The sequence below is a fragment of the Danaus plexippus genome (genome assembly GCF_018135715.1).
Source record: "Danaus plexippus chromosome 29 unlocalized genomic scaffold, MEX_DaPlex mxdp_37, whole genome shotgun sequence".
In the NCBI taxonomy this organism is placed as follows: domain Eukaryota; kingdom Metazoa; phylum Arthropoda; class Insecta; order Lepidoptera; family Nymphalidae; genus Danaus; species Danaus plexippus.
In genome coordinates, this window is record NW_026869858.1 from 180,099 (window position 1) to 199,846 (window position 19,748).

The following is a 19,748-nucleotide window of genomic DNA, read 5'->3' on the forward strand; positions in this document are numbered from 1 at the left end:
TAACTATAATCTACTAGATTGAGGCCTACATTGTAAGTATAGTTTACTTATATTTGCTAAATATAATTTTGTTGCGATTCGCGGTCAAAAGATTATAGGGTTCATGAAACAAATTTTTTTAACTCCCTATTTACCCATTGTCAGGTTGTCACACTTCTTGTGACTTCCCTAGAAATATTGACAGAAAAGAATACCTGAATGTAGAAAAAAATACATTTATAGTATACAAATTTTCCACTTTTTACATTGTATTTTATTAGGTGGTCTTAGCAATAGTATTTTCATTTTTTAGTGAGTTGAGAGCGCTGGTTACGTAGAAATGTCATTCTATAGTATTAGAAAAACATACAATCCAATCATCACGGTTTGCAGCCGCCAGAGCCTAAATTGCTATCGCATCACAGAGTTGGCATCAAAAAATAAGTAAAAATATCGAGTTATATTTGAATGCCATTAAACTAAATTTGTTTGTATGTTTGTATTTACTAAATACAAAAGAAATATAATATCTATTACTATGACACACGAAATACAAAATTAGCCAAGAGATATACGTACTAATTTAAAATATTACATAAATGTCGAATGTCAATTTCCCATATACCCCTGTCACCCTTAGCGAGACCCTCCTTTTATGCTAACGTATTTTACGAACGGCCCCCGTCGGATTTATTGTATGTTAATTGTAAACCAATAGGCAGTTCTACTTTAATCTACACAAACAATCATTCAAGCCTGACGGTAGGATGTGACGTCACTAAAGGAATCCGTTTGGATGACAGTTGCGCAATTGCCTGTCGTGGCATGGCTTTGATGTGATGTTACAATAGGAATGACATTAGGAATCATTCACACAGCCCGGCTTAAGACGTGTTTTTCTTTACACACTGGCCAGTTCTTAGGCTTTGATTTGCCCGGACCTGACACTTGAGCCAACATGTATTTCACATATACCGGCCAGAAATATGCATTCGGATGGTCAAGTGACCTTCTTTAATTATTTAAAAATATCTAAAACTTCTAGAATACATTGTTTCTTTAAAATAGATCGCATTCAAACTTAATAACAATTGAATGTCACGTGTCGTAGCGTGAGTTAAAGCGCTTACTTTTAAATTTGAATAGGTACATAGTGCTATATATATATATATATATATATATAATATGTGAGGGTAGATGAAGATATAACCTTATCACCGTACTAAGTACTTACTTACCGTTTATATGGAGCCGTTTGAGCGAGCGAGAAGGGACGGAGGGCAGCCGCTCGGCTCCTCTGATTAAACACGAACTGAGTTTAGGCATTATCAAAACTGTAGGTATACGTAAAAAACTATTTTAGTTACAACTGAGATTTTAAAAGAACTATTAACTGTGCAATTCCTTAGTAAATAATTTGTTTATTTCCAATTTAAGCAGAATAATAAAATCTAAAGATGCTCTTGTAATAATCACTCTCATCTCTCCCTCTCGTCTCCCTCACCCGCCGCGCCAACTCCTCAACTAGTCAGTACACCTGCTTTTTTGTTACCTACCTACTGAGTCAGATTACAAAAACCTCTCTCCTCTCGGAGCCGGCGTGTTAGCAAACCGTCGTTTCTCATTGTCACCACAGACTAGTTTCATAGACAAACACTCCTCAATTTTTTTTTAACAACCAGAGCCATCTATTATTCAAATTATCAAACATCAGATTGATATAATGATATAACTTTGTTTTATATCGTTATATTTATTTATAGATTTTTTATTTAGTTTTTTTTTCATTATAAGCAAATAAGTAGTGTTCTCGACATACAATAACTCTCAGTGGCGCCATCTGTGCCGTACTAATTATAATATACTACAAATCCTTCGAAATATTCTCATTAAGAGGGAAAATTATTGAATTTTTAATGCAATTAACTTAAATTAATCTTTGGAATGGAAAAAAAACGTCAATAATTTAAAAATTTTGTAACATATTATTTCTTGTGTTTCGAACGCTTCTTTTCATCAGGTCCCACATGTGCTCAACTGCTTTAAAGCCCGAAGTGTTGGCGGGCCCCGGTAGGACCTGTATGCCAGCTTCCTCTAGAACTTCCCTGGTGGCTCTAGCTGTATGAGCGCGGGCACTGTCATGTAATCATTTGAATTCCGCACCAATTTTTTTGTGAGAATTGCACCACATAAGGTCTTATGGCCTGCTCAGTGTATCACCGAGCCGTTACTGTGCCTTCATTGAGAATTACAAGCTCTGTTCTACCAGAAAGTGAAAGTCCTCCCACGCCGTTACATCAGGACCCCCAGATCTGTCACTTTCATAGACGCAAACTTCTGAAAATCGCAACGTTCGTCTTATCACGAAGCAGCCCAAAGTTAAATTGACTCAAAAGCTAAGTCTTAAAATAAATAAATTGAAGCGGTTATTCAAAATAAACACATTCTACCCGCATAAAAAAAAATATGCAAGTGGTGTTGTCCCACAAGCGTTTTTTAACACCACAATAAAGATTTAGCCACTTAGAATTTTTTAGATATTATCAAATTGAGCGACACTTCAATATAATCAAGTGGCCCTAATTTTCTATTGATTGGTATAAATTAATGTACCTGTGGATATCGCCGGGATAAAATCTTGGGAATCTGATGGTAAGTTTAAATTATATAGTAAAAATATAAATAGCCATTAATTATATTGATACCAATACATATTTGTAATTATTTATATTCAATCATAACACTGAACTTATGTTAATTTTGTGACGGCAATGTTTGAGTATTGACTTGTATTTGAAAGCTATAAATACTGGCTTCAGTCATTTAGTAGGACATTACTAGAATAAAAACGAGCATAAGGAATCAAGATTAGAATGGTACCTCAACGAACGCTCCTCAAAAATTTTTAACCACCAGAGCCATCTATTATCAACAAAAGCGACTTAAAAAATACATGCCAACTTTCCTGCGAATTAATCAACTGTATTTGAAGTCGGTTTAAGAGCTTTCTTTCATTCTGACCCCATTAGTAGTGCTCTCGTAACACAACAATCCCCATATTAATGGGAGTTAACGTTTTTGATAGTAATTTTTAAATATTTTTATCAACCAATTCTCTGATACCACAAAGACTATAATAATTATGATTTAATTTGTCTCAACAATAACTGAATTAACTTTATCACAGACAATTTGTATCATAATCACAATTCATAGGCCAAGAAATTTATGAAGAAAAAAAAGTTTCAACCTAGACAGATACGTCTAGATAGAAAAACATCTATAGATTATTTCGTCTATAGATACTTATCCCGAGCGAGTGTAGTAACAGGCGTCGCACAGTGTCATTTAATTAAAACAAATTCAACTAATTATAACAACTTGATATATTTCGAAGAGGAAAAAAAAAACTTACTGCAATTTTTTTCGAGGGTAGTTCAGTTTCTACAAATAAAACTTCCGAGCACTTATAATACATTACACGCGACGTTCAGATACAGCTGTGCACGAAGCCGGGCAGGTGAGACTTGGTTGGGTGATTTAGAGAAGAAAAAGAAAAGGGAGCAAAAAAATCTAATGTTAAGATACATCCGGGAAGCACATGGTGAGCTTGTGACGTCGACCTTTGACCACTAACAATAAAACTACTATAAATATCCATCAAAATCGGTACGGTTGAGGCATAACGGAGACGCTACCCTCGTCACGTGTTCCTTGAGACGGCTCACACTAACATGGTGTAGGGGAATACATTTGAGAACTTCCTTATAATATAAATATAATATTGTCGGGTCCGAGTTGTAAATAAAATACAATTTTATCAAACTACCCTACAATATTTCAAAGTCTTTCTCGTGTTGTTGTGTGTGTGTATGTATATATGTGTGTGTGTGTGTATGTATGTGGGTGTGTGTATGTCTGTCTGTAAACCGTTACAACTAAAACCGATGCCTAATAGTCGTCGATGTCATACAAGTTGTCAATTTCTTCATCATCAAGCTGCATTGATTGGAAATCCACCTTGTAGCGAAGGAGACCTAGAAAAATACATAAAAATTAATTACTAATTATATAGTATAACAAAATTCTACTCATACAATGTATGTTTTAACACGACTATGAATGAAATAAAAATTCTTACATACAAGAACAGAAAACATTTTACAATAATTTGAAAAATAAAAAAAATCATGCAAAAAAATATACATATATGCGACAAAAAACAGACAAAAATAAACTACTACTACCAACTACTACTCTCACAGGAAATAAAAAAATATATACCATCTAGGTATCATGAAGTAAATGGATGTGTGTATATATATATACACATATATGTATATATATATACAAATATCTGTGTGTGTGTACAGAACATGCGTATTATAAGTATTTTTACCTTGGTTCCGTACAGAATAGCTTAGTGATAATGACAGGGGAGAGAAAAAATATTTAATAATAACAAACACGGAAGAAACGCAAACGATCCATATATATATATTTATGTGAAGCTTACATACGTCTTGTAAAACTAAAACTACCTTCCAAACTATCGATAATGATCGTTACAATTTAAATACAAACTATATATATTGAAATGTTAATATAATTTTTGATATAAATAATCATAATTTTTTATTTCTGTACGCACCCCCCCCCCCCACTCGTCCGTAACATAACCCGTCTGGAAAGACTACATCCACAACGAACGTAATTTACGTTTGTCAAAAAAATATATATCTAGTGTTAGTTTCGCAAACGCCAGACCGACTGTCCCATCGTTTCGGCAGATACGATAGTTTTTTAGGTAGACAGTGAGAAAAGTTTCGTATAATTTTTACGTTCCTACTATTCTTAACACCAGACACGTCCTAGTGGGCGAGATATTAAATCGGCGAGGGCTTTAACGACAAAAAGAAAAATTTTATTCACGGAACAAAACCCCTTTTTGTTTCCGCCAAAGTCTGATGACAGAAACAGGCCGATAGCTCTTTACTATTTCTCTCAAATGTATTATTATATTTATATGCATAGATTAAAAATATACGTTTAAAAAATATAATTTTGTCTGCTGTGAAACTTCGTTAACACAAACGACTAGCAAAATAGCAGACAGGTAATATATATATATATATATATATATATATATATATATGAAAGAAATTATAATCTAATTATGTTTAATTCACATAGAATTAGGCATTTCAGAGAAATTAGAAAGCACTATATGATACGTCACCTGTCGGCGAAACGTCGGAACTATCGGTATGACGTTCACGATTATATAAAAGGCAAGGATATTATTGCTTGAAGTGTTCAGATCAAACTTTGGGACCTTGCAAGAGTTTTTTTTTTAATCCATTCTAAGAAAAATCTTCCGCAATATGTATTTTATTGAAGCTGATTAGAGAGAAAATAATTTGATCAAAATGAAACTATAGATAGGAGATGCAATCAAAAAGATGTCGGTGCGAGTTGAGTTCAGCGACCTCAGCGTTTTTTCTACATGGGTTCAGTTTTCTACACCTAAGACTAATTTTTGGTCCTATCCAATATTTTTTTTCACAACAACCACTCCAGATAACTGTCTATGGAACGTAAGAGCTCGTCTCGCTCGCACGTTCGGTCGCCGAGCTCGTCTCCGTATACGAGTGAGCCGCGCCGCCAGGACAGCGCTCAACTCGCTCCACTCAGCTATCTACCGACTATAGGTATGTATTGGAAAAATTCTAAAATCATTTTTTCTGTTCAGTACGAGACGCGTCACAACGAGTCATCCTCCTGAACATGTCCGCGAGTTAGCTGCGACTATTTTGGTATTAAAATATACAAATACGAGAGAAAAAAAAGACAGAGATTGATGGAACATTAAGTAACTATAAAAGAAGAAGACTAAACCTGAGTTTAAGATAAAATGAAAAAAAAAAAAATTCCCCCCCCCCCCCCCCTAATAACTACCTTCATATTTTTCGTATGAACGGTCATGTGTCAAACGATCTCTCCAATCAGCCCACACTCTTGCACGGTTCATCACAACATATAACAATCGGCTTAAAATCCCTGGTCTCCATATAGGGAACCTTCACCTCTCACGATTAACGTACAGCAAAGCTTACCACTAGTTCGCATAGCCAAACTTTATACGTAGCGTTGAAAGTTTATCACTATACGGTCGTGTAATATCAATTGCTTTGTTGATAATGAAAAACTTGATACGCTACGTATTTAGTTTATGAACGTCCGCGGTAAGGTCGCCGGTGATTTGTTCTTACGAGTATAATATATTATTTAAGGGGAGTAGATTTTTTTGTGTCACTTTTCATTCCTTTACACGGATCATATGAGTAATCTCAACTGCAGTACAAAATACAAAAAAAAATACTAACTTATAACATACTTTTCATATTGAAATCTGATATATATATATATATATATATATATCTCCATTACAAAAAAATCCACTCCCTTACAGAAAATCCATATTAATACAAAAATTTTAAGCCAAAAATTATCCAGTCTACACTTAATGTATATAAATCTCATCATGCATTAAACGGGACCAAACGTTACAGTGTCACCATCTATATATAACTATATCTAGATCATCTAGGTCATCTATGTTTCATTAAGGCTGCGGTCACAATATACATATATATATATACACATATAGATATATATGTGTATATATATATTTATATGTTTGTATCATTTTATATAATCAGGCGTATCAATATATTTTTTTATTATTGAAAAGCCTAAATTATAATATCATATCATGTAAATAACTTTAATTGTGCGGTTATAATTCTCATTTATAAAATACTTTAATTATATATATATATACACACACACATATATATGTGTATATATATATATATCTTACAATTCATTATGTCAGCTACATAAGGTACTTGTATTATATATATATTAATAATAATATTTTTTTGGCTTTTTTCATACATTTTTTTCTCTTCAATAAAATAAAATAAACAACACAATCTTCATATCGAAAGAGCTTCTTTTGAACGGGTCGTTATAAAACATGAGCTCTTTGATATCAATACATACATTTTCATTCGGATTCGTTTAAAAAAAAAACATACATCAAACCTTATAAATATATATATACTATACTATACTATAATATAAATACAACTATAACTAATTTTCATTGACGTAGAAACTTTAAAGTAATTTCACATAAGTGACAAAAAAAAAATAAATGACAAAATTGCTCACTGTAAAGTTAACCCACAACGAAAAACTAGGTTCCATCTAGAAAATTATATATACTATATTTATACATATATATATATATTTACTCAAAAACTAAAGATACATTTTTTATGTTTTCCAGTCATTAAAAACACACACACACATATATATATATATATATATATATATATATATGTATGTATGTATGTATGTATGTGGAACACAATTCATAATAAATAATGAATAAAACGAGCCACTTTGTATGTCAGTATGTTATTACTTTAATAAAACATCAATAATAATTTTAAAGTCCAACGAGAAGTGATAAATTATGTAAACAGGCATCCATAAATCCGATTTATCCGTTGCAATGATATAATTGTAAAATTATAAAAAAACATTATCATTATATCATATCATATCATCATATATCCATTGGTACCAATCTTTACGGTAAATAGGCAAACTTATAAGTTTACAAAAATTATCAGGTCTCGTTGGACAGTGATTTAGACGTCACGTGATACTATCATCATAGTATTAAAGTAATTAAATGACATACATACAAACATTATATTATATTATATTATATGTAATTCTTTAACATTAAAACGCTATAAAAAACTAGCTAGCATCTACACAGGCTACTGTTATGTCATCACGCGTTTATACTTAAGGTGTTTTTGGACGATCGTAAACCGTTTACAAACTACTTACAACTAGAAGTTACAATTTAAATAAATATAGCATTCTATCATATAATCAAACACACACACACACACACACATATATTTATATATATAATCTGTGTGTGTGTGTGTCTGTATGTGTGTGTAGAATTATCAAAATACAGATGTTTGTATTTCAAATTTTACACAGTAATTTATTAGTAAAGCGAATTGTTTACATAATTTTAGAAATCTCATTAAAGTTATCAATTTATGTGATAATCACCATAAATGGCTTAGTATCCCGGCTACACACGAGTCACTGACCTATTTAGCATATTATTTTAAGCTATTTTATGATAATTATCAACATTTTGTTTTAAAGATATATATATATATATAATTAAAGGTGATTAAAAATACATATATATAATATTAAATGATAAGTATTGTTTGGGACGAGGATAACAAAACCGAATGACATAGAAAATAAACCGGAAATGGGGAGGGATACTACATTTCATGGAACAAATTTGACTAATTTTTTTTTAAATTAAAAACAAAATAATCTAAATAAAAAATAGAACTATTATTTTTGCTATTTTTTAGAATGTCTCCTATTGAAATAATGATTTGTAGTAAGATATATACCTTAGCAGGGTTCGGGGACCCGTCTACTTTATATATAGTATCGGATAGCATTTAAATATTAATGCGATACAAAAAGCCTTACACTGATTAGATTTGTGTTACTTGTAATATCAGGCACGTACGAATGGAAGAATATTTTCATTTAAATATATATATATATATATAATTTAATAATCAAGAAATAAATTCAGTTGAGTAATTTTCCAGACGAGTTTTTCATTTCTCACAATAATTATGTAAAGGAAATGAAATCAAAATTTAGATTTTTTTTTTTTATTTAAAAAAAAAAGAACCATGTCGAAGGTCTAAATAAAGGGTCGTGGGTTAAATGGGAGGGGAGAAGGACAGATAATATTCAAACATGTATCATAGCAATACAAGAGTCGCTGAGAGTATAAAAAAACCAACGAAAAAAAAAACCAAGCCACAGTCACTGGACTCATGATAGTGTGAGAAATGTATAAATGTGAACGGGAAATAAACGTCCAAAAGAAAATTCACAAAACGAGGATCCACGGCAAAAACAAAAAAAAAAAAAACGATCAACATGTTTTTTTAAATTTTCCCCGGGATCCAGATCCAGTATCCTACATCCTAATAGTCGTCCAGGTCGACGTCGTCCAGCGGTTCGTCCAGCTGTAGAGACTGGAAGTCTACTTTGTACCGCAATATGCCTAATATACCAACCATCCCATCCAAAGCGGCAGCAATAAAGGACAGTACACATTAATACGCATCAATATAAGGTCACATCAGTGAGCTGGAGTTTAAATATTTTCTTTTGGATACTTATTTATCCTGGATTGTTCGGTGTTGCCATAACAGCTAGCTACTGTCTAGCTTAGGGTGGGTAGACTTTAGCACATTTACGGGGTATATCCGGATAACAAACTCCAGCACACCTCTAGCTTACAATTGTATTTATAGCTAATTAAAAATTATGTACAGACAATAAATAAAAATGTTTAAATAAATTTCAATAATTTTGTGGGTAATTTAAAAATTTATAGAAATATATATACATATAAAAATTTCATTTTTAAACAAAATTTTATACATATATATATATATCAAACCTATTTTGTTTTATTTTTACGACACTACTTATTCGATAACAGCTTTAAAGAAATTGTTTCGGGTCGTTATATACATATATATATGTATGTATGTTTTACTCACCGCCGATTCCACCGAATCCTCTAACAAACTGACTCCCCTCCTGGCTCTTGTCCGTTATGATCTCCAGGGTTGCTCCGAATGATTTGTAGTTGTTGGCGAGCCACTCCAAGAGAGGTTGACATTCCACCAGCTCCAATTCCACGCCAGTCTGTGGGGTTATAGGGTAATTTTTTGGTTATATATATATATATATAATACATATATAATACATTTATTAAGAATTTACTATAGTTTCTATTCAAGACTACAAAATATAAAAATTTTAATAAATAAGATTTCTTTGAATAATAACCAGTTGAGTAAGTAACATAAAAAATATGTATAAACCTTAATATTTTATTGTATATAAAAAATTTTATAGTTATTTATGCTTTAAAACTCTCCAGATATTATGATATAGATAGGAAGATTTAAGAATCCATTGACGTGACACGGAACCGAACCTGCGATTGCCGGGATACCGTGTCCCGACGTCTTCGCCAACTAAGCTATCGCGTACTAACTAGGGTTAGCAAAATAAGGCTATTTATATTTAAGGGGACTGAGAAAACGGTGATTTATAATAATATAATACAGTCCAGCCTTTCTCAAAATGTACTAAAACGCCCCCTTGTGGACGCTGTAAGAGACCCAGAAAAAAATGGAATCGTTGTGTAGAGGCCGGGAGTGATTTATTATATCATTCAGCTGGGATAAGTTATAGCGGTTTTTCAGTAGCTCAAAAAATAATTTATTCTCAAAGTGGGTATTCTCAAAGTATCACAATAAGTTTGGGAACCACTGCTATAGTCAAATCAAATCAAGTCTACTCACGTCTTTGTCGGTGAAGTGTGACTTGTCTTTTTCCTGTTCCGGTGTCAGATGCAAGATAGTCTCCTGGCTGGTTGCGTGAGATTTCAAAACATATCTGTGAAAAATAAACACAGTTCTCGTTAAAATACAGTTTTTTACATAAAAATGTACGGGAATGTATTATTGTGGGGAAATAATTAAGTGGCATAATGTGAACAAATGCATCCTTAGTCCATGTTTGTTCGTCCACACGGATTGTAACCGAGAGACGCTCCGTAATTAGTTTTACGTTGCAAACGTATGGTAATCATAAAATAGTCACGTTATTGTTAAAATCATCTAAGTTAACGTTTATATTAAGAATAAATTGTTAATTTTTCGACAGCTTTTACTTTGCTGAAACATTCAATGGAAAAAAATATATTTTTGATTTTCATTATTTAATATAAAATTATCTAAACATTAATAATATTCAAATAATAGTATAGTGGAATAGAAACGTTGGCGATGTTGTCATTTTTGTCTTTAAATAAAAAAATCTTTATGATTAATCATCTAATTGAACAGAGTTCCAACCTGTAGCTACAGGATATATATATATATATATATATATATATATATTTGATACTCTTTCAACATATAGTACCATGTGCTTTACCTTTGAATGTCTAGATTTTCCCAGCATATGAGCGTCTCAACAGCTCCGAGTTCCAAAGCCCTTAATGTATCATCAACACCAAAACAGTATTTTCCTGTGTCCTGAAATTGAGAGTATGTATTTTATATATATATATACCAAAACATATTACGCCATTATGGATGACATTGAATAAAAAATACTTGTAGAATACTATTAGGTACTATATTATATAAATATGTACGTGAAAATAACGTAATATACGTGCAAGTCACGTAACTGAGCCTAAGCTCGGCTGTCTTGGTAGACCAGGCTTTCCCAAACTTATTTAGTCTATTACGCTGTTTGACAATAAATTATTCCTATCACCTGCATTTCTCCACCTACCCACCTACACTAGACCTCATTTTTTTTATATATACCTGTGAGATCTCATCAAAGTATCTCCCGATGAGTTTCTTCTCCTGTATGAACTTAACGTTCTGTAGGGACTCGGCTGCCAGCTCGATGGCCTGGTTGAAACCGTTCTCGCCGCCGTACGACACGTCCACCAGCTTGATGATCTTGGATTGGAGACGCTGGAATCATATTCGGTGATGATTAGTCGTTGGCGGAGAAAGATGGACAATTGTCGAGGAAATCTTTAGATTTTTATTTAAAAGTTTTTTTTTTATATGTAAATTAGTATAATGAAAACCATTTTTTAATTTTACATATTAAAAATATATGTTATTTTTACACTTGAATAGTTTATTTCTGTTAGGACATTGACATTTGCTTCAGTGGGAAATTGATTATTAAATATAACACCCGGCGGCCACTTCGCAGCGACATCTGTTGTCTTAAACGAGCGACTTTATATAAAATAGGACTATATCACAACCAACCCAATATCCTGATAACTAAGGTACATTATTGGAAAGTTTCTTCAAAATCACCATTCATATCTCTAGACTGTCTCTTGTAACATAGATATCCAGTCTAGACTCACCGGATCAAACATATCAGACTGTGATAGTTCGGTCTTGAAGTCCGCGGAACCGGCGAGTATGAGACCCGCTACGTTAGGTCTGTCAGCGCTGATGAACAGCTGTGTGGCGACCTCTGCCACCTTCCTCACGTAGTTGTGCCTCTTCTCCATACGGAGACGGGCGAAACGGAGCGCTGACTGACCACCGCGACCGTGCTTCTTCGGCAAATCAACCGTGAACTTGTGCAGCACCTGGAAATTAATAAAATATGTGAAAACCTGGATCATATTACACATATAGAGTGTACGGAATTCTTTTTCTAATTTTGAGCATTATTCGATTTAAGGGTATGTGAAATTGCAAAATTCGTTATATTTAGAACAAATAATATAATGTTATAAACAATTTTAGAACGAAATATGTATGTGAGTATAGAGACACTCTAATATATGTACTCAAAGTTATATATATATGTGTATGTGTGCATGTGTACATGTAAAGTACAGGAAAAAAACATATATATATCTATACACGAGTTTCGGTGTGCTACATTTGCTTATATGTGTATGTGTGTGTGTGTGTGTGTGTGTGTGTGTGTGTACATACCTCCCTGGTGTTCCCCTGCAGCGTACCGAACAGCGCCCCGTTACCGTCCATGACTATGAAGCCGAACTTATTGTCATCGGCGAGGAGCGCGGTGAGGGCCTCTGTGTGGAACTTGTTGTCGCAGAGGTACAGAGACGTGTTGATCGGCTTGAAGGGCTCAAAGTCAATGTTCACCTTCTTCTCCTTACCCTCCTCGGTGACGATGGTGCCGCAGTATATGACCAGGCCGTTGGGCGGAACTGGTTATGAGAATCGTATCATACATCGAGATGTACACAAACAAATCAATAATAATCATTCAAAGATTTTGTAATGGATAAATTAAAATTTCAATATTGATATTAATAGTTGTTTATGTTAGATATGGCACAAAAATATTAAAATATTTGTATGTATGTGTGTGTGTAATGAATCTTATAACACCATCAGGACTCGTACCTAACCACTACAAGTTGAACTGGGACGCGTTATCAGTAATACTCGTTTTTGACCGCGGCTTCGTCCGCATTAATTTCGGCATTAGTAATATATGTATAGCTGACCGGACGAACTCTATTCTGTCCTAGACGCGGTAATTAAACAGATATGTACTGGGATTCATTAAGTTTATTTTTCGTTTTCGAACGAAGAAAATTTAATATCCTATGCCCGTCTCCTGGGTCTAAGCTATCTCCCCGCCAATTTTCAACCATATCCGTACAGCCGTTCTTGGGTTATAAATAGTGTTAATAACACAACTTTCTTATACATTGTATTCCCCTACTATAGTTATTAACAACTGTACTTCATCCAGAGCTGATGGTAGATACACTCACAGACTATATATAGCGAACTCATGATGTGGGGCCTTTTTTTTTATTATGTAAAAATCTGACTTCTTTGACACCATTAGCACTATCTTAATATATCCTTATATATATATATGTGTTTTCAATCTATGTATATAAATACAACGATTTTGAGAGAAAAAAAAAATTAAACTATTGGATAAGTTACTGTAAACTTTTACAAGTTACGTTTTCCGTAACTTTATCTTTATTAAATTATTAATGTTTTAAGAAACAAAGCATTTACGTAAGCGCAAAGTTTTCTTTTACTTTGTTATATAACAAACTATGCGAACAAAGTAGTGGGCGCGAACTAGTTTATTAGTATGTTTAAGGTTAGCGTGCCATGGCACTGTCATAACGTTTTTAACAAGGAAACTGTACATCAATCACTGCGGTTAATATTACATACCAGGGTCGTCTGACACGAAGAGCAAACAGACTGTACATACATACATGTGATGTAAGACAATGTAATTTTATGAGTATTAGCGAATATGAGTCGGAATATTAGGCAGCGACATTCACGAGTACTATCGTGAATATTTGGGGTATGAGCATTCACAATATGAAGGAGAATATAAGCCATCGATATTCGTTAACACGAATGTAAAATTTGAATTGAGATTTTATTTTAGTTTAATTATAATGAGAATAATATTTGAAGTACATAACCCAAGTAGATTTATGATTAATATATATATATATATAAAATGAAGAGAAAAAAATAAACAAATTCATTTAAAGCGGTCCAGCCGTTTAGGAGCAGCCTAGTAACAAACCCATGTACAATATATATAAAAGGCAAATTGTCATGAAATATGTGCTATTAGTAATACGTCTGAAAAACTGTCAACATAAACAATATGATTACAACATAATACACACCGAACACTCGGGACGTAAACAGGAAACGGTGTGTATTTAGTTTGACGCGAGGACTAAGAACACGGGAAACGATAACCATCTCAACGGGGAAATGGTAGTGTGATATGGCTTAAAGCATTAGGACGGGCTTGCGCAGTGGTTAGAGTGGCAGCTTTGACGTGACGGGTTCCGGGTTCGATCCCGGACTGTGACTGAACATATCACGTTCATATGACAATTTTAGTATGTCCAATGTAAAGATTCCCAATGTGCTTCTGTTGTATGAGTTTATATATAGTACATATACGTCATTGAAACGGAGTCTTTAATTTCTTTGTGAAAGGCTTACGAACGTTGACACGTTAATTCATACAAAAGACGTTTATAAAACGAAGTGGCGTGGGGAGTCGGATCCACGGCGGAGGATACGGATCTTTGGACATTTGACTCACTCAGCGTTCTTGAAGGTAAAGCCGACGACACTAACATGAGGCCTATTCCTAATATATACTTCGAGAGAACCAAAAAATACGTTATATTTTATATGCGTAAAACTCTCTCCGTATAATTCACATACATACATGTTCATCAGCTGTCATTATAACAGGGGCGTGCACAGAGATTTGGGGTACCGGGTAGGGTAAGCGGAATGTTTGAAAAAAAAAATCTATTTTCATCATAATTCCCTCCTCTAACACATTGATAACATTCTCGCATTACAGCATTCCGATCAGAACTTCTATAAGTCTATAAACTGCCTCTGAGCCACGACAGTAGCTTTAAACTATAACGATCTGTTCATCACCGCTTTATGAAAGTCAATTAATTCGGAATATCCAAACATTATTATTATTAAAAAACAACAAACAAAGAAAAAAAATAACCTTATTTGTGTGTCCACAAGCTGCTAGCTGATAATAACTATCATAAAACATTTTTTATTAAAACGAGTAAAAGTGTCTTTTTTAAAATTAAATCTAAACCGGTCACACGCCTTCCCATTGTAATTATTTTAATTTTATCATCAAACGAGAACCTTGAAAATGTACTCTTAATTAATTTAGGTAAACACGCATCACCGGTATGAAAGCTCACAGCTATAATTTTCTGTAGTTTGTCAAAAAAATGACTTATTAGACAATTAAAACTTAATTCACTTGCGCTTTGAAAGACGATAATAACAAAATGGCGAGAAAGTATTTGAAGGGTATACCGACAAATTAAATAGTCCCTTCTCATTTGAAAATCAACTCAGTTTCTATGACGTTTTAAACGAGTACGGTTAAGGAAGCAGTGCCTCTTGAACACACACACACACACATGCAAACACTTCCTGCATAAAACACGAGGTTTGGGAGATCGTCCCGGAGATTATTTGTTTGGAATATATGCATCGAGTAGTTGTGCTTACGGCCACTTTGGCTGGGAAGCGACGCTTACCGCTACCAGCGGCCGGTCGTAAATGTTAAATTTACCTTGATACATGGCATTTAAAAAAAAATATGACAAAAAGTGAATCAAATGAAATATTAAATGCCTGTAAATATCCGTATTTCGTAATGTATTTTTAAAAGTATGTATTAAGTATTAAACAATGTAAGTTTAGTTATTGCATGGGTAGAGTAAGCAATGCTTATTTGCATCTATGGTGTGCACGCCAATGTATTATAATGACCTAAAAAAATTTACTAATATTTCGACAAAAAAGTAAGTTTGATTGCTAGTAAAACAGTTCACTCGTGACTTTTATCTCTTTACTTTTCCGATACAACTATATAGATACTAACTATATAGCCAGTATGCTTAGTACGAGTTCGCATCAGCCGACATACGGCTGGTAAACAGTTTTCCTTACATAATTATTGTGACGTGTTCTTAACCTAGGCTATTGAATGTGGAACGGCGACGAATTGAGAAGAAATACACAAAAAGGGGACAAAAACATTAGTAATATTTATGCAAAATATTCAAAGGTAGATAACTTGAGAACTGTTATGTTTGGGATATGAGGTTTGCTATACGAATCGGATACGAATGATAGAAACTACCACCTCTTAAAGGATTATGGTAGACTTAACCTGTAACCCTGTATTTGTGTGTTTCTGTGTATGCGTGTGTGTGTTCCAATCTCACCTTTAGTGTACAGCTTGAGCCTGTGCTGTACAGATGTGATCGCACCGAGCACAGACAGACGGTTCACGCGCGACTTGATGTTGGACGCCGTACCGAACTCATCAGCCAACATCTTGGACACTCTCGAGATTTGATCCTTAGGTGGTATTATGAGGGATATCATTGATGTGCCGTTCCTGAAAATCAATTTCCACTGCTGTACACTACCATAAAACACTGTTTTTGATATTCTAACAAAACATTAACACGTAAATTGTATCTACGTTACTAGTAGCGCCATCTGTTACGATGTATGCGTCAATTTCTTTATTTAGCTAGCCCATTGAAACTACCCTGTGTAATATTAACAATAGCAAATTTTTAACTTTATACTAAATGCTTCATTATATACTTCTTGCCTAAGAATCCGGTCGCCTGAACTTCGGCATAGTGTTATAAAATTATAGACGTCTATATTTCTCTACCACAATAAGTCGCATCACGTACGACTGATGGTGAAGCGATCCCGCGGGATTTACGGGGAATTACTATATAAATTATAGTCTATATAAATGAAACTAGTATTATTCGAATTTACTACGCGAATTTTATTATTTAAAAACTACATAATCCCGACGTCTCGTCTGCCCGTGATCACGGTTGATGCAAAGTAACCGAAACGTCGGGATTATGTAGTTTTTAAATAATAAAATCCGCGTAGTAAATCCGAATAATACTAGTTTCATTTAAATGAATACTCGCGAAAATCTTAGATCTCATTATAGTCTATATATCTTAGTGATATCATAGCTACATTACTATAGTGCTATCAAAATCAGTCCAGCAGTTTCAAAGATCAACTAGAGCAAACAGACAGACAAAAGTTATAATATTAGATATAAATAAAAAAATAATAGCTTTTAGTATCAACACTGCTTTATTGCTGACACTAAACAGCAAATATTAGATCTTAATTAATTAATTATTTCATTGTCTAAATATATTATAAACGTCATTATGTTTAACATCCAGTGACGTCACACACATTGTGGAATGTTCACGGATCCATGTATTATGTGTGTGTGAGTTGTGGTAGTGTGTGTGATGTTTATTTAATATAACATAATGTATTCGATATATTATATATAAATAATATCTCTGTACACTTCCCTATAAGTATAAACTTTGACTGTATCAATTTCAAAGTTTTTTTTTTTTGATTATTCTTGAAAATTTATGTAATTTTTCAACACACTTAAACACCTACATTTCTATATCAGTTTGTTAGGTAAGATAAATTTTATTTCCCATAAATGGTCGTAAATTTAATTATTAAACATTGATAAAATTATAATTCTTACACGAGTGTGTCAAGCAAAAGATGTATAATGTATTTCAACTAATGCGCTGTCAACATCATCAAGTTAATAAAATTATTAATATACTTAACAAAATGGCTAATATAATATGTACAATTATGTAGTGAGCCTTAAGAGCCTGCACACAGAGAGGGGTCAGGAGTTCCGTATTCAGCGTTCATTCGAATATACCAAGTCTACAACAACAATGCCCACAGAGGCTGCCGCGGTCAGACTGCCCTCAAAAAGCATGTTTAGTTAGTATGTTATTAAAAATGTTAGTAGAAAATTTACAGAAAAACAGAAGCCAAAACGCTATATCTATATTAGCAGGTTTGAATCTTGTTTGTTATATAAAATTACTTGCTGGATATTACAATTTTAATTCATCAGTCAAACTCTAAGCTTAAAACTTACAAATTTTAACTTTTTTTTAATAATATTGAACCTAAACAAAAATTTTCAAATAAGAAAAAATATATAATAAATTAATAACTTTTACTGAAATGAAATTCAAATATTTTATTGCACAGGATCTCATAGTATAGACCTACTACAATGTTTTAGTACAGTGACATAATTACGAGCAGAACCGCAGGCTAAAACTAGTCGATCTTTCGTATTGCCGCGACCTTTAATCCTTGTAATGACATACATTAAAATAATAACAGAATACTTTGTCATCAAACTGACGGTAATATAGTTCAAAACGATTATACATCTTGTTATTCAACTGTATGTGTTAATAGAAATCGCTTTCCCAAGCGGCGGTAGATATTAATTTTTAATCTGTGTGTGACGTTTGGATAAGCTTCTTTAAGTTTTACGTAAATTACCCGTATAAATTACTAATAATAAACTTTTAATTCGTAGTGATATTATAAAGTTGTGTAAAATTTTGCGTATACTAAATACTCCTTCCATTATTCTCATAACTTCTAAGTATTGGCTCTTACAGTTATTTAAGTCGATTATACGAGACAATAGCTAAAAGTTTGGACAATGCGCATTTTTGTCTTGCGTTAATTTGGGGTTATGATTTGCGCATGCATCTTGCGCATATGTTCACGGCAATGACGCAGCCTCGTTGGCAATTTCACCCAATCATGTGGCCAAAAACTTCGCGCCGTCACGAATCTAACACCACATGAATACTTAACCAAAAAAATATGTAAATCTCAACTCACCCTCTCGCCATTTCCAAGCTCTTTATCAGCTTTTTGATCTTCCATATTTCTACATTGCGATCAGCAGACGATTCCTCGGACATGTTGTATCTGGTTTTCTTAACTAATTAACCAATAAAAACTTTCTGTATACCGGTAAATCAACCGATAAGTACTTAAAACACAACACCAAAACTTTTCAAATAAATATATCCTAGGCAAAGGGAGTCCGAACTCAGTTCAAACTGCTCAAATCCAGATCAAACCGGACAGACGAGCCACCTCGCAACTTTTATTCACACACTTTATTTCACATTTAACTTCGCCAATCTAACTCGTACTTTTCTTCTTGTGCGGGGATTCTTGGATTTTTTCTTAATTCGGTTACCCCTAAGCATGTGGGATGGAAAAATCAGACATTGGAAACTAAAAAGATGACGTGAATAACAATCAAGCGATCGAACGAACGCCACCGTCCGTCGTCGATCGAGGAAATGAAAGAAAAAATCACTATGTTGCCAGTTCATAATATTGGAATTAAAAACTATATATTTATCATTATTTATTACTCAATAAGTTACAATTTTAAACGAATTGTACAAGATTGAGTGGATGAATAAATTAAAACTTACACGAAATATAATAATGTAAAATCCGTTATTGAGTCTTATTTTAAGAGAAGTCATCCTGACTATATTTACATATAATGAAATACCTTTG

The 19,748-nt window shown here is 33.2% G+C and overlaps 1 protein-coding gene across 3 annotated transcripts; it reads right to left on the reverse strand.

The window, feature by feature from the left end:
- Positions 1-3,347: 3,347 nt before the first annotated feature.
- Positions 3,348-19,529, reverse strand: LOC116777001 (eukaryotic peptide chain release factor subunit 1). Of its 3 annotated transcripts, none has more exons than XM_032670339.2 (10): positions 19,050-19,529; positions 16,526-16,701; positions 12,699-12,937; positions 12,113-12,343; positions 11,544-11,699; positions 11,143-11,243; positions 10,506-10,599; positions 9,693-9,840; positions 9,105-9,187; positions 3,348-4,016 (listed from the first exon to the last, which is right to left on the reverse strand). In XM_032670339.2, the coding sequence occupies exons 1-9, from the start codon at positions 19,130-19,132 to the stop codon at positions 9,108-9,110; spliced, it is 1,308 nt and encodes a 435-aa protein (XP_032526230.1). In that variant the 5' UTR covers positions 19,133-19,529; the 3' UTR covers positions 3,348-4,016; positions 9,105-9,107. The 3 variants fall into 3 exon arrangements, with proteins under 3 accessions (XP_032526230.1, XP_032526229.1, XP_032526228.1); XM_032670338.2 differs by having other exon boundaries at positions 9,061-9,187; XM_032670337.2 differs by lacking the exon at positions 9,105-9,187.
- Between the last annotated feature and the right edge of the window lie 219 nt (positions 19,530-19,748).